Source organism: Bos taurus, chromosome 10, assembly GCF_002263795.3.
Source record: "Bos taurus isolate L1 Dominette 01449 registration number 42190680 breed Hereford chromosome 10, ARS-UCD2.0, whole genome shotgun sequence".
Lineage (NCBI taxonomy): Eukaryota > Metazoa > Chordata > Mammalia > Artiodactyla > Bovidae > Bos > Bos taurus.
Genome location: NC_037337.1, coordinates 100,186,565 through 100,212,589, shown reverse-complemented (window position 1 = coordinate 100,212,589; position 26,025 = coordinate 100,186,565). Strand labels below are relative to the sequence as shown.

Sequence of the window (26,025 nt, the reverse complement as noted above, 5' to 3'; positions counted from 1 at the left end):
TAATATTTTTATTTTTAAAAGCTAACCTTTTTTTTTCTTGGCTGTGCAATGCAGGATCTCAGTTCCCTGATCAGACGTTGAACCCAGGCCACAACAGTGAAAGCACTGAATCGTAACCACTAGACCACCAGGGAACTCACTGAAAACGACATATATTTTCAGTATTTTTGTTTTGTTGTTGAACTTACGTAAAATTGTGTAGTATCTGCTGAATTCTGATATCTAGACATTTTTTGTGCAGGGTTCAAGAAATAGTGTGCAAGTGTAATTGACCTTTGCCTCTATTTTTTTTTCCCCGACTGTGTGGCACGTGGGATCTTACTTCCTCAGCCGGGGATTGAACCCATGGCCACTGCAGGGAAGCACGGAGTCTTAACCACTGGACCACCAAGGAGGTCCGCGCCTCTGTCTCCTGAATGAGTGTCTGTACAGAGACAGAGCTTGCCTCTTGTTTGGTTTTTACCCCCTTTAGGTTTTGCCGTGGTCCCTTTCTGAGCAGAGAAGCAATGGGAAACTGTGGTCTCTTGGTCTCAGATCATGGGTGTGTTGTTGTTCAGCCACTGGGTTGTGTCCAGCTCTTTGTGACCCCATGGCCCCGCAGCACGCCAGGCTCCTCTGTCCTCCACTGTCTCCGGCAGTTGGCTCGAGTCCATGTCCATGGGGTTGATGGTGCCATCTAACCGCCTCACCCTCTGCCCGCCCCCCCCGCCCCATGAACAGTATGAAATGGTCACGGACTAGAGCAGGCAAAGTCTTCTGTCTGTCTCTGCTTCCTTCAGTGACTCTCTCTCTTTCCAGATTACTTACTTCAGCCTCTGGTATTACAACAAGCAGAATCAGCGCCGGTGGGTGGATCTGGAGAAACCTCTGAAGAAGCAGCTGGATAAGCACGCGTTGGAGCCTACCGTCTATTTTGGAGTGGTGTTTTATGTGCCTTCAGTCTCACAGCTGCAGCAGGAGATCACCAGGTAAGGAAGAAGGTGCTGTGTGCTTTCAGGGATTCCAGTGAGACTGAAAAGTGAGACTAAGGTTGGAGGAGTCGGGAGGTAAAACTGACCTTTGCCCTCTCACCACGCGTTTTTAGCCACAGCATTGCCTGGAGCTTCTGGTATGTGGTGTGTCAGAGTGCTTTGTGGCATGTTGCCTGACGTATGGGTTCACTGGGCACGAAGGAACGATTACAAGGAAAAATGACGTTTTTACCCTGGCTGTGAACTCCTCTTGAAGTGATGTCACCCCTAATGTATTTATGGATTTGTTTCTGACCTTAGTAACAATGAAATGAGAGAGGAGATTTTTCAAAAATAGCCACAAAATATGTGTTTACTCCTCAAGAAAATGTGTAGAAGTTCTGACCCCAGTGGCCATGTTCTGTACATAGGTGTGGAAAGGAGAAAGACATGGGGGAAGGGTTTGAGATCAGAAAATATTGGCCAGTAAATGCGCTTAAAAGGAACACATGCAGAAAGCATAGAATGTATTAAGGGGTGGGATAGAGGAACTAATTTTTTTTTTTTTCCTTGGAGATAAGAAAACAAAGAAACAAGGAATCAAGTTTGCGTTCTTTTTTTAAAAAAATTGAAGTATAGTTGATGGTTCAGATGGTAAAGAATCTGCCTACAATGTGGGAGACTCAGGTTCAATCTCTGAGTCAGGAAGATCCCTTGGAGAAGGAAATGGCAACCCAGTCCAGTATTCTTGCCGGGAGAATCCCATGGACAGAGGAGCCTGGCAAGCCAGAGTCCATGGGGTCACAGAGAGTTGGACAGGATTGAGTGACTAACACTTTCACATAGTTGACTCACGGTGTTGTGTTAATTGCTACTGTACAGCTTAGTGATTCATACATATAGATACACACACACATTCCTTTTAGAATATTATTTTCCATTATGGTTTTTCACGGGATGTTACATATAGTTTTCTGTGCTGAACAATAGGACCTTGTTGCTTATCCCAAATTTGGATTCTTGAGCCTGCCTTTTACATTCTCCAGAATCCAGCACTTTTTAACCGTTTAACCTTACTTTCGAGCCAAGCTGGATTACTTCAGTGTCCTGAGCATGCTGCATGCAGTTTCACCTTTGTGTCTGAGACCTTTCTTTCAGATACACGTAACCGGAATCCTGTTCATCTGATTTTAGTTCCAAAGGCACCTCCTCCATAAAGCTTCTGTGACCCCTGAGGCTGCAGTGAGCTTTTCCTTCTCCAGACTACTCTAGAATTTGCTTGTACTTATGTTAAGATGGCAGCCGTCATAGCCTCTCACTACAGTTATTTGTGTACAGATCTTTTTCTTAGATTTTAAATCCATGTTTTCTTTAACTTTGCCTTTCAAATCATTTCTAACGCAATGGCTTGCAGATAGTAAAATCCTGATACTGCCCTGTGTTTGTGGAGTATTCTAAGTACTGAGTTTGCAGTTAATTATTGAAATAAGATGGATAACCAAAGGAGCTAGAATCAGGTTCTAGGGATTGGCATGAACTGACTACAGAGCAGATCTGAGCTATAAAGATTTCAGAGTAGAAGCGAGGAGGAGAAAACAGTAACTTATTACTTTGTCTCATTTCTTTGAACATTTATTGAAGATATAATATGGTCTGTAAGAATTATGCTGGTTACGGTGGGAGATGAATATACAAGTAGATATGCTTTATTCTTACACTGGAGGAGTTGTCACAGTCTGGTGGTGGTCCGTGTACATGAATAATTGCAGTGTATTATCATAATACATGCTTTAATTATAGCACGGCCTTCCCTTGTGGCTCAGCTGGTAAAGAATCCACCTGCAGTGCGGGAGACCTGGGTTCAGTCCCTGGGTTGGGAAGATCTGCTCGAGGAGGGAAAGGCGAAGTCAAGTGGAATGCCAAGTCAAGTGGGCCTTAGGAAGCATCACTACGAGCAAAGCTAGTGGAGGTGATGGAATTCCGGTTGAGCTATTTCAAATCCTAAAAGATGATGCTGTGAAAGTGCTGCACTCAATATGCCAGCAAATTTGGAAAACTCAGCAGTGGCCACAGGACTGGAAAAGGTCAGTTTTCATTCCAATCCCAAAGAAAGGCAATGCCAAAGAATGCTCAAACTACCGCACAATTGTACTCATCTCACATGCTAGTAAAGTAATGCTCAAAATTCTCCAAGCCAGGCTTCAGCAATATGTGAACCCTGAACTTCCTGATGTTCAAGCTGGTTTTAGAAAAGGCAGAGGAACCAGAGATCAAATTGCCAACATCCGCTGGATCATGGAAAAAGCAAGAGAGTTCCAGAAAAACATCTATTTCTGCTCATTGACCATGCCAAAGCCTTTGTGTGGATCACAGCAAACTGGGGGAAATCCTTAAAGAGATGGGAATACCAGACCACGTGACCTGCCTCAGGTCAGGGAGCAGCAGTTAGAACTGGACATGGAACAATGGACTGGTTTTAAATTGGGGAAGGAATACATCAAGGCTGTATATTGTTGCCTTGCTTATTTAATTTATATGCAGAGTACATCGTGTGAAATGCCAGACTGGGTGAAGCACAGGCTGAAATCAAGGTTGCTGGGAGAAATATCAGTAACTTCAGATTTGCAGATGACACCACGCTTAGGGCAGAAAGCAAAGAGGAACTAAAGAGCCTCTTGATGAAAGTGAAAGAGGAGAATGAAAAAGCTGGCTTGAAACTCAACATTCAAAAAACTAAGATCATGGCATGCAGTCCCATCACTTCACGGCAAATAGATGGGGAAACAATGGAAACAGTGAAAGACTTTATTTTGGGAGGCTCCAAAATCACTGCAGATGGTGACTGTGGCCATGACATTAAAAGATGCTTGCTCCTTGGAAGAAAAGCTATGACCAACCTAGACAGCATATTAAAAAGCAGAGACAGTACTCTGCCAACAAAGGTCCATCTAGTCAAAGCTGTGGTTTTCCAGTGGTCATGTATGGATGTGAGAGTTGGACTGTGAAGAAAACTGAGTGCCGAAGAATTGATGCTTTTGAAGTGTGGTGTTGGAGAAGACTCTTTAGAGTCCCTTGGACTGCAAGGCAATCCAACCAGTCAATCCTAAAGGAAATCAGTCCTGAATATTCATTGGAAGGATGATGCTGAAGCTGAAACTCCAATACTTTGGTTACCTGATGTGCAGAACTTACTCATTAGAAAAGACCCTGATTCTGGGAAAGACTGAAGTCAGGAGAAGGGAATGACAGATGAGATGGTTGGATGGCATCACTGACTCAGTGGACATGAATTTGAGCAGGCTTCAGGAATTGGAGATGGACAGGGAAGCCTGGCGTGCTGCAGTCCATGGGGTCTCAAAGAGTTGGAAACGAGTGAGTGACTGAACTGAACTGAATTACAGCGCTGGATTCTGAGGAGTGGGTTGCACGAAATGTGAATAGGGAAGGCAAAGACGGTGACTTTTCACTTGACTTTACAAGGAGTGTTCTAGTTAGAGGGAGCAGCTTGTGCAAAGTAAGGGGATAATAAAAGCAACTGATTATTTAGGGAATTTCAGATACTACCTCGAGAGGAGAACAGAGGCTTGGAAAAAGAAATGCCCAAGTCATGAAGTCATAGACCAATAGGAACAGGCATTTTTGAGTGTTAATGGAAGGGAATGATGAAATGTGTACTCTACCGAGATCACCCATCATGGAAGGTAGATTAGAGGTTACAAGACTACAGGCAGGAGACCAGTTAGGAAAGTATGTGCCATAATCTAGGCTTCAGTCTAGACTGTGCACCTGTTTTCCCGTGATTTGATTAAGAAAAAGACCAAGAATACTTAGAGTGGAATATGTGGACAGCATATTCTATATAGAGTACTTTTTTTTTTTTATTCTTAATTTTATTTTTAAACTTTACAATATTGTATTACTTTTGCCAAACATCAAAATGAATCTGCCACAGGTATACCCGTGCTCCCCATCCTGAACCCTCCTCCCTCCTCCCTCCCCATACCCTCCCTCTGGGTCATCCCAGTGCACCAGCCACAAGCATCCAGTATCGTGCATCGAACCTGGACTGGCGACTTGTTTCATACATGATATTATACATGTTTCAATGCCATTCTCCCAAATCTCCCCACCCTCTCCCTCTCCCACAGAGTGCATAAGACTGATCTATACATCAGATCAGTGTCTCTTTTGCTGTCTTGTACACAGGGTTATTGTTACCATCTTTCTAAATCCCATATATATGTGTTAGTATACTGTATTGGTGTTTTTCTTTCTGGCTTACTTCACTCTGTATAATAGGTTCCAGTTTCATCCACCTCATTAGAACTGATTCAAATGAATTCTTTTTAATGGCTGAGTAATACTCCATTGTGTATATGTACCACAGCTTTCTTATCCATTCATCTGCTGATGGGCATCTAGGTTGCTTCCATGTCCTGGCTATATAGAGTAGATGCTTGAAAGGAGCTTCCTGGGAGAAAGTTGCAAGGTTTCCTCATTGACAAGACCCAGTGCTGCCAGCATTCTCTTTGCTGATGGAGGGAAATCTATGGGTTCTGCCACTAGCAGGTAGAGGGTTTAAGTTGGATCTAAATTCTTATTGAAGTAGATGGTGTTTTGCTCAAGACTTTTGGTAACGAAGAACAGAAATGTCGAAGGTAAATAAAGTAGGATGATGTAAGGACTCATATGCAATGATTAAAGCGGGGGGCTCTCCAGGAAACGCCATTGTGAACTGCGCCTGGGAACAGCTCACATTGTGAGCTTTGCAGACATCAAACCCAGAAGAGATTCTGGGTCCAAGACAGTCCTGTAGCCTGTATTGGCAGAGGGTTGGCAGATCTTCGTTCAGCACTGTATCCCCAGCATCTAGAACAGTGCTTGATGCATAGAAGGCCCCAGTAATTACCTTAGTGAATAAATGAAAGGAAGGCAGAACAGATCTTCACTGTAGAGCTTTATCAGAACGGAGAAGTCAGCCAGGTGAAATACTGCCGCCTGGCTGCAAGTGGGTGACTGCTGCTAGCCATGAGAGCAGCTGTTTATTAAGTGCCAGCTACGCTGTAGTTTTATGCTAAGAGCTTTACATACATTCCTTGTTCAGCCTTGTGAAGGGGTGATAGTACGCACCGTTTACTGGAGTTAATTTAAACCCACAGATTATGACTTTCCCAAGTTCCTTCAAAATGCTAAATTGGAGATCTGAAGTTTAACTGAAGTTTGCTTGACTAAAGGTTGTGCTGGTAACTAATACCCTATATACTGAAAACATAAACAGAAGTAAGCCCACATTAAAAGACTGTTATAAAGGATTTTAGCAACTATCCTTTTTGGTATTTCAATAAAGAATATTTTATTATGCGCCTGGTCTGAAATGTCAGGAACCATTTTTTCTTTTGACTTTACTGTCCAGGGCTAGGAAAGTCTTACATCACCAAGTTCCCCCAAAGGGTTTTTAAAGTATGGATTGGCCACTGATTCTCTGTTTCTCCAACTAAAACAACAAAACTTACCGAGACTGTTTTACAGGGTACAAGATAGATGACCAGCTGTTTCCTAGGTGGCTATAGTTTGTAGCTTTCAAATAACTACAGTTAAGGATAGGTGACTCAATAAATTGTTGTGTCTGTCTGTGTATTTGTCAGTATAGAAATGATCAAGGAACATTCCTGTCATTCTTTGAAATCGTCTGAGCTTAGTTTTGACTAGTTGATGCTTCTCTACCAAATAATGATAAAATGCATTGTGTCCGATTGGAGGTAATACCGACACTGACTTTTAAAAACTGACCTTTTTTTTTTTTTAATAGGTATCAGTATTATCTGCAGCTGAAGAAAGATATCTTGGAAGGAAACATTCCTTGTACATTAGAACAAGCAATTCAGCTTGCAGGCTTAGCTGTTCAAGGTAAAGAATGGCAATTGATAATGTAATAGATCAATCAGATTAAAATACATGTTGAACAAAAACAGCAAGGAATTCTTAAAGTAACTGACTATAGAAAGTAACTACTATAGAGTAGTTTTCTGTGTTAGTGGAATATTATTTCTGTTATCTAAGGGGCTTCCTTGTGGAGGAGGAATGGGTTTGAATTACTTGAATGAAATATGAGACTTCTGGAAGGCTAAGCATGTTATTACGTCAGCACAGCACAGACCAACAGTAGAGAGGAAATACACACATACGCACGCACACACGTGCACACACACACACACACAACATTTAATATGCCATGTATTCCTCTAGTGCAGGGACTTGATCTGCTGCTAGCTCGTATTTTCAGAAGAAAGATCAGCCAAACAGTGGGGTTGAAAAGGTCACATTCGCTTACACTTCAAGCGTATGTCATTGGTTTGGTTTCTTAAATAGTTGCCCTAGATTATAGAACATTGCCAACCGTAATATTATTAGTTTTGTATTTCACAAGTATTTTTGAGTTGTTTGTCGTATGTTTAATCCATATGTGTTTACATGTGTAATGTACTTTGGAAAGACTTCTAATGGGATTTTATTTCAAATGATAACTGGCATTTAATCTTGGAAATTGAAATTTAATGTGAAAGAATGATTAATAAAATTCCTTCAGATGTTAGCAGACATGGAGATATAATATATATCCTTCCTAGATGAAAAAAATGCCCTGTACTCAGGAAGCCATATTCCTTTTCAAAGTACTTTGAATCTTCTTAAGTGTTATCTTTGGCTTTAAGAGTTAGTTTTTCATAAGCTTTTTGCTGAACTATCAGTTTCTTTTACAATTAAAAATTTCTAAACAAATACATCTCACTGTAACATATTCAGATGATCTAATTCCATTCCCTAGAGGTAATCACTACTATGAATGCTTTGGTTTGTTCTTAACATTTTTTCTGTACATAAGTAGGCATATATGATTATAGGGTAGATTTTTGTTTGTTTTCTAATGACAAAAAAAATGAGATGATTTGTATACAATTTGTAATGTGTGTTTTTTTTTTTTCCACTTTATTAAGAGGCATTTTTTCCAAGTCCAGACACATGAATCTGTCTGGGTAAAGAGTCTGCCTGCAACATGGGAGACCCGGGTTCGATCCCTGGGTTGGGAAGATCCCCTAGAGAAGGAAATGGCAACCCACTCCAGTATTCTTGCCTGGAGAATCCCCATGGACTGAGGAGCCTGGTAGGCTACAGTCCATAGGGTTACAAAGAGTTGGACATTTTAAAAGGAATTTTTAAAATATACATTTTATAAGCTATAAGGCAGATTTGACTTCTAAATCATAAGCACACCATCTGTATACTTCATATTGAATTTAGTTGTGTATATGCTTTGCTTCCAATTAAACATAATTGACATGTGAATACTTGTGATTTTATATAGCTGATTTTGGTGACTTTGATCAGTATGAATCCCAGGATTTTCTTCAGAAATTTGCCTTGCTTCCTGTGGTAAGAATTCTTTTGACATTGGACATTTTTATCAACAGTGATTTCTAGACCCTTAATAATCCCTGAAATGAAGCCCATATATTAGACTTACTAGGTAGGGATAGAGTTAAAAAAAATCAGCTCCTTCTTGTAAACAACTTAAGTTGTTGCTTTCCCTGTTATAGACTTCTAGTCCTTGTAAAAGCACAGAAACAGAAGAGTCTGTGGCCTCTGGGCTGCAGCCAGCGAAATTCATTTTGAGTTTGAATGTGAGTCTAAAGAGAGGCACTCATTTCCAGCTTCTGAGGAACTACAGAGGTTTTGATTTTAACTGAAAACTTGAGACCTCACAGAATTATGTTGAAGTGAATATCGTTTCTCATCAGCAATTTAGAGTAGATGACAAAAAGACCCTGCTTTCTACTTTTTAAAGTCAATACTGGTGGGATTGACAGGTGTTGCAACACCTGTAGGAAGTGGTGCGCTGCTCTGACTGTCACACAGCCAGCCAGGGAATGCAGGAGGTGCCATTACGTGCTGGGCTTGGAACTGGCTGATGAATGTTAACAACCTGAAATAACCCATCTGTAACTCTCTGGGGGCTTCTCAGGTGGCCCAGTGGTAAAGAATCCACCTGCCAAGCAGGAGACGTGGGCTTGATCTCTGGATTGGGAAGATCCCCTGGAGAAGGAAATGGCAACCCACTCCAGTGTTCTTGCCTGGAAAACCCATGGACAGCGGAGCCTGATGGGCTACATTCCATGGGGTCGGAAAGAGTTGGACACAACTTCGCAACTAGTCAGCAGCAAGTTTCTCTGGGATGAATTGAGAAGGCAGGGCAAGTGTTTTGGCTTTTGAGCAGAAGCCACTTAATTCTCAGAAAGGTCATGATTATGTCCTTTAGTGAAGCTCTCAGATACTGATTCTAGCCCTAGTTTTGCCTGCTGGGGACAAGAGTCAATAACAGTAGCACAGATTCCTCCTAAGAAATTTGAGTGATTTGTTTCCATACTACTGTCGTGTGTTTTTCCAGGAGTGGTTACAGGATGAAAAAGTGTTGGAAGAAGCAACCCAAAAAGTGGCCTTACTGCATCAGAAATACAGGTAACGCTGAGAAGTGGGGACAGATTAGGACTCGTGCCTGTTTCAATTTGAACCCTGGGTTGACAGCATTAAATGTGGACCTTTACTGCTGCTGCTGCGCCTACTCTAGTTACCCAGCTCTCCCCACCTGGGCAGAGCTCTCACCGCCTGCCCAGCGCTCTTCCGAGCACTTCCCCATATTAACCCATCTGTTATTCACGTTGTGTCACTGATGAAGCTGAGAAAGCTGAGAGCGGCCAGCCCCTGAAGGCTGCCCGTCCTTCCTCCCACGCACTGAAGGTTTGGGCGGTGGCCCGGCCCTGTGCAGGTTAACCAAGATTAGAGAGATTTGTTTTCCTTTGTGGCAGATGTGGTGTTCTGGGTCTGCCCCCAGCCTCACCGCCGCCTTGGAAGCCGTCTCCCTGTCCTCTAGGCAAGCTGTGCTGAGAGCAGCGGGCTTGTTGCTCTGGCCCCTGCTTCTGGGCAGATCCTGGTCTTTGAGAGTGAAGCTGGATGTGTTTTCTGAAAACCCTGTCCTGGAGAACGCTAGGTTTTACGCTAAACCAAGTGCCACTCAGCTCCAAGTACTTTATGTATCATCAAATTCTTAATAACGACTCTTTAAGGTAAATGTTATTATCTCCTTACAGATTGGGAAAATCAAGTTCACAAAGACTATAAATAACTTGCCCAAAGTTACATGTGGTAGAGGTGGGATGTGAACCCAGGTCTGTCTAATTATAACCTATTGTTCACCCCTTCCTGTTAAAAATAACCTTTTGCCTTTAGTCTGTCCCCACTCAAATCCAGACAGTCACTCACAAAAGATTAATTCTCCTAAAATAGCTCTTTCTACTTGTCTCCCCTCCTCTCCTCGAGTGTTCGTGAATCTTCTCGCTTTCCACCAGCCTGAGTTCATCACCCCTGAGATTAAAGGCTTCTCACAAGTTGGTTCAATCCTGCCGTTCCAGCTCTATCTTCTGCTGTCCAAATGAACCCATTTTTTTCAGCATAATTAATCCTTCGGGCAGACCTTGCTCTATCTTTTGTTATTTTCATTCATTCATCTGTGCATCTCCTTCAAAGATAATTTAGTGCTGCTATTCTGTTATGAGGCGAGTGCTCAATGCTGTGGCACAAAGATGACTAGAACCGTGACCTGCCAGAGTCTTCAGGGGTAGGCAGTGCAGCCCAGTGTCATGGCAGTTCACAGTTCTCATCGTGAGTGTGGGGGAGAGGCGTGCACAGAAGGTGGTGGGTCTGTGTAGCGCAGGGCAGTCCCACAAGGTGACCAAGAGGGTGCGCAGGCTGAGTCTTGATGGCTTCAGGGGTTGGCCAGGCGCACACGTGGGTGATAGTTGGACCAGGAGGCACGATTAGCACGTGCAAAGGCTCGGAGGTGCAGGGGAGCGTGGCATGTTCAAAGACACAGAGAGTCTGGGGTGGTCGTGGTGGGGGTACCTTGTGGGTGTGTGGAGCAGCAGAAGGTGAGGTTGGAGAGGAGGTGTCCATGCATTGGGCGCCTTCTCTGCCCACACTGCCTTCCCGCCTACCTGCCCACCCTCGTCACGCTGTCACCGAAGCCGGCTGCTAACCCTTCCTCGCCCCACTCACGGTGTGGCGCTCAGCACACAGTGCTGAGTACTCTCTGACACTGTGGTGGTTTGGAGAGAAGTCTGGCTCTCCCTGAAGTCTTCTTGGGAGGTTGTTTTACTTCCTGCATTCCCCCTGGCCTGCCCCCAGGCCACGGGGTCGGCCCTGACACCCAGCCCTCAGCATTCAGCACAGTGCTCTTGCGTGTAGTTGATTCTCAGTAAAAATTGGTGGGTTGACGTAACTAATCACAGACGCTTAGAAACTGGAAACGTTTCTAACGCTTTATGCCCGATTGAGACGTAGTTTTTCGCAAACAAGCTCTTCTGAAATTTTTTTAGTCTGTGAACAGTCTGTCTGACAGATCTCTCGGGTTGCAGGGGCCTCACAGCTCCTGACGCGGAAATGCTCTACATGCAGGAGGTAGAGAGAATGGATGGCTATGGGGAAGAGAGCTACCCTGCCAAGGTAAGCGAGGCCCGAAGACGGGGCCCTCCGAAGCGCGCCTGAGTCGTCCCAGCAGGTTAGCAGGGAGGCCAGGGACGCTGCGCTGCCCGAAGCCCGAGATGTGCAGACATTTGGAAATGTGAAAGCTGAGGTCCTCGTGGCCGAAGTTTTCTCGCAAAAGAGATATTCCTGTTTTGTCGTTTGTTCTTGGAATTACTCTTGGAATAGAATTCCTTAAGGAGCCCAACTGTTTTTCATATGTGTTTCCAGGGTGACACATTTATACCTTGCAGACTTTCCCCCTCAGGGGAGGTCTCCCAAGCCTTTTCCACATGGGACACAAGAGTGGGGGTAGGTGGGCCCCTGGGGCCCCGTGTCTCTGCCGCCCCCAGTGTTTCCTTGTCCGCTTTCTCCTCCCTAGGACAGCCAAGGCAGCGACATATCCATCGGAGCGTGTCTCGAAGGCGTCTTTGTGAAGCACAAGAGCGGGAGGCCCCCTGTGGTATTCAGGTACTTTTCTTTCTGTGCACTTTTGTGGCTCCTGTAGGTGATTGGGTTTTGATCCCTGTGCTAATTGTACTGCTCACAAGTAAGTGTCTCCCAATGGAAACATGCCCTTCTTAGAATAAAATTGCACCTGACCACAATAGTTATAAGATACTTAATTCAAAACTAAATTGCAGAAAACTGTTTATAATGGTGGCCTGCTTAGGAAATGTTTAAAGACATGTGACCCTTTTCTTACCATATGGAGGCCATTCTTTGTGTGTGAATTTTTCTTTTCTTTTCTTTTTTTTTCTATGTGAAGTATGAGTATTTATTTCAGGGTTTAGATCCCAGTCGATTTCAAAAACAAAATCCGATTTCTCTCCTCAGTAGCTGAGGCTTGCATGTTAGGATGAGTTCCTGGAGGCTGAAGGGCTCTGTGCCCTTAGAAACACGTTTCATCAGGTTCAGCATAAAGTCCCTGGTGCCCACTGTACCCCAGCCTTAGGGGAAAGAAACAAAATTCACCACTGTGGGGCTGAACAAACGCACACGCACTCATGTAAATGAGCAGCGCATTTTTCATTTGAGCTCTGGTTTCCCCGGCTATTTCTCATGGGAAATCTAGGCTTTCCCTGATTCTAGTTGGAACCAAAATTCCTAAAATACCAACATTTAAATTACTTTTTGTAATGTAGATTTTTCTTCTCTTGATTATAAAAAGAGTGGTACTCTTCATTTGTGGAAATCTTAGAATGTAGTCTAGTCAGGAGGACAGAGGACAGATGGCAGTGTGCTAAGCGTGGCTGGCTTGCAGCAGCGAGATTTCAGGCGAAGGCAGTTCCCTTTGCAGTATTCTGTGTCCCTTCACTTCCTTTGCTCTCCTGCCTTTGGGGGTCTGAACGATTCTCCCTGGTGATTGTGACCATGGAGCGTGTGCCCAGCTTGGGGAACAGGTCCTCGCTCTTGGACCGTCCTGCCCTGGCTCAGGTGGCTCCCGAGGGCAGTTGCTCTCAGGTCCCCAGGCTGCTCACTGTCCGCCCAGCACGCTCAGTTGCAGGGCAGGGGGCAGAGATGGATCTGGCTGGCACCGAAGGGAAGGACCCTGACATTGCTCGAAAGGTCACAGGAACATGGGAGACATCCCCCTGGGCTTCCTTTACCTCACTGGATAGGAAGTTCTAAAATGCCTTCTTTAATATGACACTCATAATCTTTCGGTTTAGCAATTAGAGGCTTCCCTGAAGGTCCAGTGGTCAAGACTCTGCACTTCCAACGCGTGGGGCTTGGGTTTGACCCCTGGTCAGGGAACTAAGATCCCACATGCTCTGTACGCAGTGCATCCAGAAAATTAAAACACAAAAGCAATGAAGTACCAAGTTATTGTGAATGAATTTTATTTATTTCAATAAACTTAAATCTAATAAGACAGAGAAGGATAAAGGGGTAAAATTTTTTCTTCCAGACCTGTTTTCCCTTTGTAAAAATTATGCAGTGTGTAATAAGATATTAATATATAAAACCTTAACATGCTAAAATACAGTTAGAAAGGTCAGAATTGGAGTTTGAATCCTGGTGAACACCCCCAGAATAGTTCACTCTTCGGGCTCCCAGCATCTGAACTTTCTGTTGGCCCTGCTTCACCAGCTTTGTAGAGCATCTCTGCTCCACTTCGGGGTCTTATTTTGCCCTGTGTACCAGAAGGTAATAATGCTTGTTAGGTCTGTGCTCTCCACCCGCCAGAGCCCCTCTGAGGGCGGCGCTGCCCCTCGCCCATCTTCGTGCCCCAGGACCGAACACAGGGTGCCCGGTATCGTCACAGCGGGTGCCCGCTAAAGCATTTGTTGAATGAACGAAGGCAGCTGAGAGTGGGATATTTGATCAAACTAGTCCAGCAAACGAGGATGAGTAGAGTTTACATTTTTATGTATTTATTTTGGCCTAGCCGTGCAGCATGTGGGATCTTAGTTTCCTGACTGGGGATCAAACCCTTGCCCCCTGCATTGGAAGCGTGGGGTCTCAACCACTGGACCCCCAGGGAAGTCCTGAGCTTACACTTCTGAATACTCTGCCTCTGTTTTAGTATACATGTGTTACTTTTTGTACCTCTGTGTTGTCACTTCAATTATAAAATGCATGCTAGCCAGTTAAAGCCCTGTTTTCTTCCTAAAATGATAAAAAATAATAGGTTATACATTAAGCTCAAAAAGGAAAAAAAATCTTATCTTCTGTCTCTTAGTAAAAATCTGAGTACTTATATGACCATTTTCTGCTTGTTGTTCTTCAGGTGGCATGATATTGCTAACATGTCCCACAATAAGTCCTTTTTTGCATTAGAGCTGGCAAATAAAGAGGAGACCATCCAGTTTCAAACTGTGAGTAAACATTAAGAATCTGCATGGACTGTTTTTCCTAAAAGTTAACATTTCTGTGTGTATGTTTGGGGGAGTAGCTTTAAAATGATAGTTTTTCATAGTTTATGAAAAATAAAATTTTATTCTTTGTAACATTTTGCGTAATCGCATTTAGCAAAGTTGCTCAGTAAATACTGTTGAATGAATTGAGTCTTTGGATAAATACTCAGTTTATTCAGTATGATTAGGATGACCTTTAAATTACATACATAGGCTCAGCTATAAAGAATCTGCCTGCAGTGCAGGATACGGGGTTCGATCCCTGGGTCGGAATGATCCCCTGGAGGAGGGCATAGCGACCCACTCCAGTATTCTTGCCTGGAGAACCCCATGGACAGAGGAGCCTGTATGGTCTGTGGGGTCGCACAGAGTCGGACACGACTGAGCGACTAAGCACACAGGAGCACAAGTAGGGAAGAAAGGAAACACTGGCATCTTGGCTCCCACTGATACGAATAGCTCTGTAGAAATACTGTTTCACAGTTACCTTTACTCTCTTGACAAAAGCCATGAGTCTGAGTTACTTCTTTTAAAAATGTCTTTGAGTATCTGTTTGTCAATAATAAAATGTTTTGTTTAGTCACATCTTTGAGTAATAATAAAAGATGACATTTTCATAATTTAAATATTTCTAAGTCATCCAGAAACTGTTACTATAAGAATCATACTATTGAGAGCTTTTTGTTGGTCTTCATAATTTTTTTTTAAGGTACTGAAACTTTTATTAAACCCTTGTTAGACACCACACTTTGAGCCAAGCACCCTATGTACACTTCCCCCAAAAGTGTGAAAGTGAAGTCACTCAGTCGTGTCTGACTCTTTGCGACCCAGTGGTCTGTAGCCTACCAGGCTCCTGTGTCCATGGGATTTTCCAGGCAAGAATACTGGAGTGGGTTGCCATTTCCTTCTCCAGGTGGTCTTCATAGTTTGAATCCTAATTACAACATTCATATGAGGAGTGCAGTGGTAGAAAATGCAAGAATCACCGTGTGTTAGAAGTGACTTTGGTATACCATGTCACCCGTGTCTGTCTTGTTCTCAGATGAGGTCTGTATCAAGTTGTAGATGTCCTTTGCTTTACTTCGTGCGTCTTTTGTTTGCTAGGAAGACATGGAAACAGCAAAATACGTCTGGAGACTCTGTGTTGCGCGACATAAATTTTACAGACTAAATCAGTGCAGCCTGTAAGTATACCCTGCCCGTGGATACTGGAAAATGATGCCCTTAAAAGTTTTCATCCTGAGCTATAGGGTATCATCTATAAGGGCAATTTTTTTTAAGAAGATAACTTTTGAATGACATTTTTATAATAATCTCTTTGCTTTTGTATGTTAAAATTTTATTTCTCAGTTATTTTTCATTTTAGCTTTGGACCAACCTCTAGTATCTACAAATAGGCCTCTAAGATTTCTTTCAACTAGTAACACAATTATTCTAATTCTTGAAAGCTAAAAGGAAAAAAAATTTTTTTAATCAACACTTTGAGTCATAAAAGCTCATTCAGCTCTTCCAGCCATTTGAAGAATTTACACCTCTTCTTAATGTACATTTTTCCTAGCCCCATGGGTCTGCCCCTTTCTGCTGGGTCATTCCTGTCAGGACGCAAACATGCTGTCACATTTTACCTCTAAACACATCTTCTCCGTTTCCACATCCCTGTAGCCCCAGTGCTGTATCTTTCTTCTTTTCTCTTGGAAAGAGTTGCATCATCTTTCTCTCTCCCCTCCCTCCCACCGTTTCTCTTAAGCCACCTCCTCACTGACGCCCCTGTCAGAGTAACGGAGACTTTCACCCAGTGGCCATTTGATGAGCTCTTCACTTGAGTGCTGGGCGGCACCAAACCCCTGCCTGCGCCTTCCTCCCTGCACCCCGATCGGTGCTCCTCCTTGGCTGCCAGGACCCTCTTCTGCTTTTTCTCTTTCTGAGGCTGTTTCTTCTCCGTGCTCCTCCTTGGCTGCCAGGACCCCCTTCTCCTGCCTTTTCTCTTTCTGAGGCTGTTTCTTCTCCGTGCTCCTCCTTGGCTGCCAGGACCCTCTTCTCCTGCCTTTTCTCTTTCTGAGGCTGTTTCTTCTCCGTGCTCCTCCTTGGCTGCCAGGACCCCCTTCTCCTGCCTTTTCTCTTTCTGGGGCTGTTTCTTCTCCGTGCTCCTCCTTGGCTGCCAGGACCCCCTTCTCCTGCCTTTTCTCTTTCTGGGGCTGTTTCTTCTCCGTGCTCCTCCTTGGCTGCCAGGACCCTCTTCTCCTGCCTTTTCTCTTTCTGAGGCTGTTTCTTCTCCGTCACCTTGGCTGCTTTCACCCCCGGACCTCTTCTCGTCTACACTCACCCTGTAGGGGATTCGGCCTGACCTGGTTCGTAGCAGCATCTGTACCTACAGTGCACCTGACTTTGTCGCTAGCCTGTCTTCCCGAGAGCTCTCCACTCGCACCCCCGGCTGCCTCCTTGGCATCTCCACTTGGGTGCCTCACAGGCTTGTCCGATTTGGTAAAGTGCCTAAAGCCAGACTCTCTGCCCACGGCTCGCCTTCCTGCCCGAGTTTGCTGCTCCTGCTCCTGCCTGTTTGCTCAGGCGGCGGCAGAGCACAGGCACCGCCAGCCCGGGAGCTAGAACTCCTCCTCATTCCTGCTTCCCTTCCCTGCCACGCGGAGTTCGTCCCTGCGCTCCGCGAACTCTGTACCTTCAAAATGTCTCTCAATCGGGCCATCTTGACGCTCCTTCAGCAGGTAACTTGGTGCCGGCTGCCCTGGCTCTCACCTGGAATACTGCTGCAGCTCTCTGGCTGTTTCTGGGCCTCCCTGCCTGTAGCCGACTCTGCATCGTCAGCCGGAATCCTCTCACTCTGCCTAAGGCCCTGCACTGACTCGCCCTCGTCCTTGGAAGCGCAAAGCCGCGTGTGCGCTGTGCTTGCCTGGTTCCACTGTTCCCTCTGCCCTCCTTGCTCACCCACTCCAGCCACACTACTATCCTTTCTGGTCTGTGAGCGTGCCCTCTGTCCGTCCGACCCCCTCCCCTCCCCAGTCTTCACGTACTGGCCCCTCATTGCATCAGGGTCTCTTAAGAGGTGCCCTTCATCAGCGGTTTTTTTGTTTGTTTTAAATATTTATCTGGCTGTGCCGGGTCTTAGTTGTGGCATGTGGGATCTAGTTCTGACCGGGGATCGAACTCAAGCTCCCTGCATTGTAAGTGCAGGGTCTTAGCCAGGGGCCCCCAGGCAAGGCCCAGAGAGGCGCTTCTTGACCACCCCGGCACCCGTCTCCATCTGCTACCTGTTTCCCCTTCATGGCCCGCAGCCCCCTGATCTGGGTAACCCCTCTCTGTGGTCTGCATCCCCTCCCAGCCATCCGCCCTCGGCCTGTCTGTAGAGCCCAGACCGCGCCCCTCTTGTTAACCCCTGTATTCCCGGTGCTGAGCAAGGGCCTTGCTCCCCGGGGGCCTTGACGGATTTGCCGAGTGAACGCGGGGAAGCGAGTGTTACGCGCCCTGCCCCGGGATGTGTGTGGTGCTGTCAGAGCCCTTGGGAGAAGGGTACCTAACCGGATGCACAGGCTCGGAGAGGCTTCCCGGCAGAAGGCCACGTGAAGCAGAGCGGTTCCGCTCCTTCCCCACCCCTGTTCTTGAAGCCCTGCCCTCTGCTCCAGCTCACCAGCTGGCCCCCAGTTGGCCTGCTGGCCCTGTTGCGCCTGCTCTGGGCAGTCTCCTTAACCGATGAGCCAAACGTGCAGCTTTGCTTCCAGTCATCGCTCAGGCCCACGTCTGTGCTGTCCTCGCCTCTAGCCCGCCTCCTCCGGGCCTAGTGCCCCGCCGAGCCTCCGTCCTGGCTCCTAGGGCCCTCGGTCCCTGCCCTGCCGGTGCCCCTCACGGCCCCAGGCCTTCGCCGGGCGCCCGCCCTCCTGTTCTCAGGCGGGCTCACCCTCATTCCTGCAGATCCAGAGTGAGCGCTGCTGCCCGGCCGCCGCGCGGTGCCTGTCGCGTACCGCGCTCAGTGCTGCTTTTCCTGCCGCTTATCACGTGGTTCAGTCGGCGCTTCCTGTGTCAGGCGCCATGTGGCCCGCCTTCGTCTCCTCTGGCTTCACAGCAGCCCGTCTGCACTGTCCAGGTGCCCATTCACAGGGACGCTGTGGAGATAGACAAGCGCGGACTCGCGCCCTGCCACGCGGCTGGCAGCTGGGAGCAGGGTCGGGAGTCCGGGCCGTGGGCCCTGCCCGGGCCGAGCCTCGCGGGCCCGGCGCGTCCGTCCGCCGGGGCTCGGGGCGCAGGGCTCCTCCCTCGAGTCTTCAGGCCCGGGCGTCCGGCGGGGCCGGGGCCGGCTTCCGAGTGACGAGCCTGAAGCAGGCTCGGGAAGTCCGGGGGGACGAGCCGTCCTGCTCCCCGCCGCCGTCCTTTCATTCCTGACGGAAGGACGGCTTGTACCTTAGGGCCCGTTAAGGAGAGGCGCTCCCCGGTTCATGGGCCCCAGTGTGAAGGAGCAGCGGTGCGAAGAGAAAAGCAGGCCTGGCTTGGGGCTGGGAAGGACGTCCGCTGGGGAGGACCATCCAGCAATTAATTAGCCCTGAGGCCCCGGGTTCCCTGCATCCCCGTTCCCTCCACCGTCCTTTCATATGAGATGAGTCCCGCTGCTTCTGCCGCCGGGGCCGCGGAAAACGCGAACCCCCAGGGGCACCGGCCTCCTTCCCCGTGGCCGCCGCCACCTCTGCCTGCTGCGGGGCTCGGGGCTCCCGCACCTTTGTGTGAGGAGGGCGCCCCCTTGCGGCGGGCTTCGCTGCGCCGGGGTCCCGGGCGGTGGCATCTGGGGCTCCTCCGCACCGGGCTGTTACCGGCGTGGGTGGCAATGCTTTGTGTGTATACGTGTGCTACGCTCAGAGCAGTATGTGTGCAGTCTCCTGGGCCACAGCCCTTTCGTAGATGTAAAGCCTTTCATAAGTTTAAGAGTATTCGTAATAATGAGCCATCATTCCCTCAGTTCACTTCTCCCCCCTGCCCTGGAAATTGATGGAGCATCAGTCATTTGAAATAAACCATAAGATAGAATCTTTTTCCAGTAGGCATCCCTGTTGGTTGGTGGTTAATACCTTTTTAAAAGAGTTTTTTGGCAAATCACCCCTTGGTAACAGTTTTAAAGTTCAGAAGGAAAATAAATAATTTATGTGTGTGTGGGGGGTAAATGACTCAGTCTTAGCTCATTTTTTAAAAATAATATTACTATTTATTCCCAAATATAAATAAAACCACATTTATATTAGATCCTCATTTGAATATGTTACATTTGTATAAGGAAAATGAGTATTTTTAAAATGAAATAATTATATGTAAAGGTCTATTTTCTACATTTTGCTTTTAATTTCCATACGTGTTAAATCATGGAAGTCCATTTTCATGAACTATTGCTATGAAATAATTTACGATGGAAGATACGCTCTTCATTCTACAGGAAGTGAATGTAGCACTCGATCCCCAGGTGAAGAGAAATGAATTCTTTTTTTGGCTGTGCTTGGCCTTCGTTGCAGCACTTGGATTTAGTTGGCCTGTGACATGTGGGCTCTTAGTTCCCCGACCAGGGCTTGAACTGGCCCTCCTGCATGCAGAGCCAGCCCCTGGACCACCAGGGGAATCCCTCTCTTTGCTTTTTTAATTTATAGTGTGAGGATAATGTGAGTTTTATTTAGCATTTCTTTAGAGTTGGAATAGGAATTAAATGAGGTAGTGACAGTTTCTTAGGTCAAATGACTTCTCTCCCCTTCTCTGCCACCCCAAGCCCCAGACCCATTCATGCTATCATTGACCTGTTGAATTTGCATGAGAAGAATCAGAGGGAAAAGGAATCTTGAGAGGGTGCTTGGTGTGTGGGAGGCTCTTTCTCTCCTCTCTGGGGAGAGCGGGGGAAGGGGAGTCTAGTGTCCCCAAACCTGCAAAGCCGAGTGGCAGAAGTTTCCACAGACTTTCTCTAGAGGAGGAGGTTGAATTCCTGTCGCCAGTGGGCTCCTTGCTCAGCCTTGTCAGCATTGGCGAGTGTTCCTGCAGTTTAAGGCTACTGGCAAATATAGCAGCCAGTCTGTTCTGGAGACTTCTGTGATCAGGAGATGCACTGGCCCTGCCCGGAGGGAGCTGGGGCTGTCCCCCTTCTTGGCCTACTGCAGGGTTTTTGAAGACACTGTGAGAAGCCTGGAAGAAGAGAAAGCCCCTGTCCCATTAAAGGAAGATCACTGAGGTCAATATTTTCTGGGTATTTCCACTAGCCAACATATTTTTTGTGCATCAAAATTTCACTCCTCTATAGCTTGAAATATACAAGAAACAAAGCTCACAAAGCAAAAGTCAGCTCTTGGAAATTTACTGTCTTTATAGCTCAAGTGTAAGTTGTAAGTGAAAGTTACTTGCACAATCATGTCCAACGCTGGGAGTCCATGGACTGCAGCCTGTCCTGCTCTTCTGTCCATGGAATTTTCCAGGCAAGAGTACTGGAGTGGGTTGCCATTTCCTTCTCCATGGGATCTTCCTGACTTGTGGATTGAACCTGGGTCTTCTGCATTACAGGTAGATTCTTTACCAACTGAATCACTAGGGAAGCCCAAGTGAAAGTCGCTCAGTCATGTCCGACTCTTTGTGACCCCATGGTCTATACAGCCCATGGAATTCTCCAGGCCAGAATACTGGAGTGGGTAGCCATTCCCTTCTCCAGTGGATCTTCTTGACCCAGGAATTGAGCTGGGGTCTCCTGCATTGCAGGTGGATTCTTTACCAGCTGAGTCACAAGGGAAGCCCAAGAATACTGGAGTGGGTAGCCTTTCCTTTCTCCAGTGGATCTTCCTGACCCAGGGGTTGAGCCGGGGTCTCCTGCATTGCAGGCGGGTTCTTTCCCAGCTGAGCGTCAGGGAAGCCCAGATTGTAAGTGCTTAGCCGTAAGCATCCATTGCAGTCCTCACTCACTGTCTCCTTCACTTGTTCAGCACACATTTGGCAGCTTCCTTGTGTGCCAGGCACCAGTGGCACAATGGTGTGTCCTTTGCCTCGGTGGAGCCCATGTGTCTGTTGGGGTGGGGAGGGGGCGTCAGGTAATCAGCTATTAGGAGCGTGTGCTCAGGAATCTGACAGACCCGCCCGGTTCTGATGCCAGTTCTGCTTATTTGCCATGTGACCAGGAACAATTTACTTAATCTAAATATCCATTTCCTTATCTGTAAGGAAAGATACCACCAGCTTCCTTCTCAGGGTTGGTGTTTGGATTCCCCGAGGTAATCGTGTATAGCCTTTCGCACTGTTTCAATAAGTAATGTCATTTGTTTTACTTGGGCTAGCAACCTTTTCTTCTTGTGTCTTCTCCAATACACACATTCCAGTGATTTCCAGCCCCCCCGAAATCTTTAGCTGTCTCATTTTTAGAAGCACCCACCAGCATAGTAACTGCCCCTAAACACTACCAACTGTTCACCGTTCTCTCTTGTGTACTCAGTTTAGCTGGTCTCCTAGAAAACTGCTTTGACGAGGATTTTGGCAAGAAGAAAAAGGAGGTTAGAACATGTAGACCCGATGGAGAGGCTGCCTACGTCAGCTGGGCAGCAGGAAGACGTGCTGGTTTGTTTTTAGCAGAAGTGGCCTCTGCAGTGCCGCCTCCACCCTGGGGGCCGCCAGCAGGCGCCAGGATAGACCCCCGTGTGGGGTGCCGCCTCCACCCTGGGGGCTGCCAGCAGGCGCCAGGATAGACCCCCATGCGGAGTGCCGCCTCTGCTCCGAAGCTCACATCCTTGGGCTTCGTGTTTAACAGACTTTGTTTTTGTGTCCGGCTGGGCAACTCTGGACACCTCATTGGAAGATCCTATCAACGGCCATTTTCCTCATCTCTGTGTTTTGAATTTGTAGTCCTTTTAAGGTTTAGTCAATTTAGTGAGTCTCTGGACTAAATATAAACTTCAGAGGCCAACTAGGATGGCCTAAATCTAGCCCTGATGATGGAGAGTAAAGGAAAAATAAACCTCGAGGCTGCAGAATGCAGTGTCTTCAAGTCCTGAATGCTAAATTGAAGAATGTATTAACGTGCAGTTAAGGATCATCCCTGGTGGCCTGATGGTAAAGAATCCAGCCTGCCAGTGCAGAAGGGCTTGGTCTCTGTCCCTGGAGGGCTGCAGTCCACGGGGCAAAGTGTCAGACACGACCCAGCAACTGAGCAACAGCAGTGTGCAGTTAAGGAGCGTTTTAAAAGAGAACTGACACGCACTAACACGTGTGCAATAGATGGTGGGAATCCTCTGTGACTCAGGAACTCAGACCGGGGTTTGATCATGATGCAATTGGGTTTGATCATGATGACAACTGTGACCTCTGTGACAACTAGAGGGGTGGGAGGGGGAGGGAGGCTCGAGCAAGGGGACGTGTGTATACCTGTGTCTGATCCATGTTGATGTATGGCGGAAACCATCACAATATTGTAATTACCTTTCAATTAAAAATAAGAGGGGAAAAAAGGCTCAGATACACCCTCCTGACTTTACTAATGTTTTACCAACTGATGTGGGTATTTTTGCAATCTAATGGAATTGACATCCATTTTATTTTTGTTGCATAATAATTACTGGCAGAATGGGAGCATCCTTTGGAATAGAGACATCTATTCTTCATCAACAATCTTAATTCATTCGAATGATAATAAAAGGAAGTTACTTTTAAAAATGTTTAATCAAAAAAAGTCAACTCATAAAAGCAGTTGCAGCTACTTGATAGTTCTATTAGGAGTAATTTTCTTTTACCTCAAAAATCTTGGAGAAGGCAATGGCACCCTACTCCAGTACTCTTGCCTGGAAAATCCCATGGACAGAGGAGCTTGGTAGGCTGCAGTCCATGGGGTCGCTAAGAGTCGGGCATGACTGACTGACTTCACTTTCATTTTTCACTTTCATGCACTGGAGAAGGCAATGGCAACCCACTCCAGTGTTCTTGCCTGGAGAATCCCAGGGATGGGGGAGCCTGGTGGGCTGCCGTCTATGGGGTTGCACAGAGTCGGACACGACTGAAGCGACTTAGCAGCAAAAATCATATAAAAATTAGCTAATATTAAGGGATTTAATAGAAGAAATTAATTACAGTGCTGAAAATTTTTGAGACGAGACTTGAGGCTTGAGATGGTAAATTTACTGATTAAATGGAATTCATGTTCATTTTGTGATTATGGATTTTCTAATAATTAGTCCTTAGGAACACTGTAACCAAGGATGACATTTTTTGTAATCTGTTATTACATGTCACATAAGCTTCTGGGCCAGGAATAGATGCTCAAAGGTTTTTCAAAAAGAGCTCTGACAAAATTGCATCATGATCCAAACCCAAGAATCCTACGTGTATAGGTTCCTAGATCTTACTTGCAATAAAACTGACCACACACAAGAACAACAACAAAAATGCCTGCCTTTATCTTTAAAAGATAGATCCTGACAAAAGGAATTTTCTTTTTCTTATTTGTGACCTATGTTTATTCAAAGATGGAGCTTGCTCTGAAAAGCTTAAAATCTCAAATTATCTGATAAATGTTAGCCAGGACTCCTGAATACTTTTCATTTCTTTTTTAAAAGTACACTTAGAACCAGAGAGAAGTTTCTTGCAAAGGAAAGTAAATGGAGTTACCACCAGCCCACTGAACCAACGTTCCTACTCTTTTGCTCTCCCTACCTTAGTTTCTTAGAGGAAATACATATTCTTATGGAGAAGGGCATGGCAACCCACTCCAGTATTCTTGCCTGGAGAATCCCATCGATGGAGAAGCCTGGTGGGCGACGGCCAGGGAGTCACAAAGAGTCGGACACAACTGAGCAGCTAACACACATACTCCTAAGTTTCCCAAGTTCCCAGCTTGTCTCTTGATCATGTGTGTGGTCCGCGGCTCACAGGCTCTCCATCAAAGGCACTCCATTGCTTCTGGCTGTGAGGCTGGCAGCTGGCGGTCTGTCCTGAGCGCTGAGAACGGAGGTGGTCAGCGCTGAGCCCAGCCCGCAGGAGAAGCGCGTTTGCGCCGTCTCTTCCCTGGGGTTGAGTCTGTGGCCCTCTGGCCTGGCGCCCCCTCCGCTCTGCTGCTGGTCGCTCCGGAGGGCCTGCCTGCATGGACCGGGGACAGCTCTTCCTGCCTGGCCCTGGGCTCGGCCAGGCAACTGACGGCTGCTCCGCGAGGCTCAGACCCTGGAGTGCAGCCGGGAGACCACCTGCCTTTTTTCTGATTGATGACTGGATGAGTTTGTCGCTTGGGAAGATTTATCCTTTACTTTCTTATTAGCATGTCTAGGAAGAGTGTGTGCATATGAGCACGTGTATATGTGTTTCTCCAAGACATGTCTTATTTTTACAGGCAAACTCAGACCGTCATAGTGAACCCAGTTAGGAGGAGGTCTTCTTCGAGGATGTCTCTGGTAAGAAAGAAGGAAAATTACAATTGCCTTTTTTTGTTTTAGTGCCGTCGCTTTCCTTAATAAAATACGCTTTTAGCAGTGTTCGTTTTTAGTTCGAACTGTTAAAGTATGCTGACATTTGACCAAAGAAATGGTGATTTTCTACAACTTAAGCCTAATATTTATATATGTAACATTTATTGTGTTATATATTTTAAAATATTAGGTCCAACCTAATACTAAAGATATTGACTATTAGCCAAGAGTAATCAGAAGTTAGTAGATATTTAAAATACTAGATGGTTTAGCTAATAAGATTAAAGATAGTACATATAAGTTTTTTCTAATTGATTGTTTATATAAGAATTCAGGAAATCTGTGTCTGTTCCTGCTTTCTTGTGCTGTCTGCTGCCTGATAACAGAGCATAGCGCTTAGCATTGCCTTTCTGGAAAACCCTGCAAAGGATAGATAGGGTGAGAGCTATAGGGTCTTGATATTTATTTTTCATATATGATACGTCAGGCTCCTTCAGAAGTTTCTCAGTGAAAAGAAAGAAGCCAGAAAAGAACTGTTTACACATATTCCATAGACGATGTGTTTTAACCCTGTTTCCAACTTTCCGATTCTTAGCCCAAGCCGCAGCCCTATGCGATGGCCGCCCCACCCCAGCTGCACTATAACGGACATTACACAGAACCGTACACCTCTTCCCTAGGTAAAGTACACCATTTCTGAAATGCCTTACAAAATTACTATAATTTGAATAAATCATGAAGGCTTGGAGACCTTGAAGCCAGGATAGTTTTTTGCCTGAAGTTATTACACAAATAACTTAAAAATTTAACTTCACAGAATTATTGTCACGATGATAGCCAACCTGTATTCATTAGAGTCAGTTTTTTGGGGGATATGGGTAGCAAACATGTAGTATCAGATTCTGATGCTCAGATCTGATCCTGAATTTGGCCCATGGGCACTCCTTCAAACTGGCTCCCAAGTCCTGTTAACGTGTGCCCCATGGGCTCTGAGCGCTTCTGTGATTTCTGGCCCGGGAGGTCCCAGGCTTGTTCTGTGTTTTTTCCTGCCTGAGACCTTCCCATTGTAAACGATTATTTTCCTCTATTTATGTTTATCTTTCAAATGATGGGCATATTGAGTTATGTGAAGACAGGGCCTCTGAAGCTGTATCTCCAGCATTCATTTTACAAGCATTATTACTTTACTCTGTCCACAAGGCTCTGCTGTAAAGGCGGGGAGATGGATGCAGAGAGGTAATTCCACAT

General features: G+C 46.1%; 1 protein-coding gene across 2 annotated transcripts in view; it reads left to right on the top strand.

Annotated features, from left to right (window-relative positions):
- Window positions 1-26,025, top strand: part of PTPN21 (protein tyrosine phosphatase non-receptor type 21) — a 79,266-nt gene that overhangs the window by 35,050 nt on the left and 18,191 nt on the right. For both annotated transcript variants that reach the window (XM_024998161.2, XM_059890964.1), the window contains exons 3-12: window positions 799-968; window positions 6,760-6,857; window positions 8,311-8,378; window positions 9,391-9,461; window positions 11,414-11,501; window positions 11,902-11,990; window positions 14,254-14,341; window positions 15,485-15,564; window positions 24,702-24,762; window positions 25,373-25,457. In XM_024998161.2, the coding sequence (XP_024853929.1) occupies window positions 799-968; window positions 6,760-6,857; window positions 8,311-8,378; window positions 9,391-9,461; window positions 11,414-11,501; window positions 11,902-11,990; window positions 14,254-14,341; window positions 15,485-15,564; window positions 24,702-24,762; window positions 25,373-25,457 (898 nt within the window). The remainder of the gene's footprint in view (window positions 1-798; window positions 969-6,759; window positions 6,858-8,310; window positions 8,379-9,390; window positions 9,462-11,413; window positions 11,502-11,901; window positions 11,991-14,253; window positions 14,342-15,484; window positions 15,565-24,701; window positions 24,763-25,372; window positions 25,458-26,025) is intronic.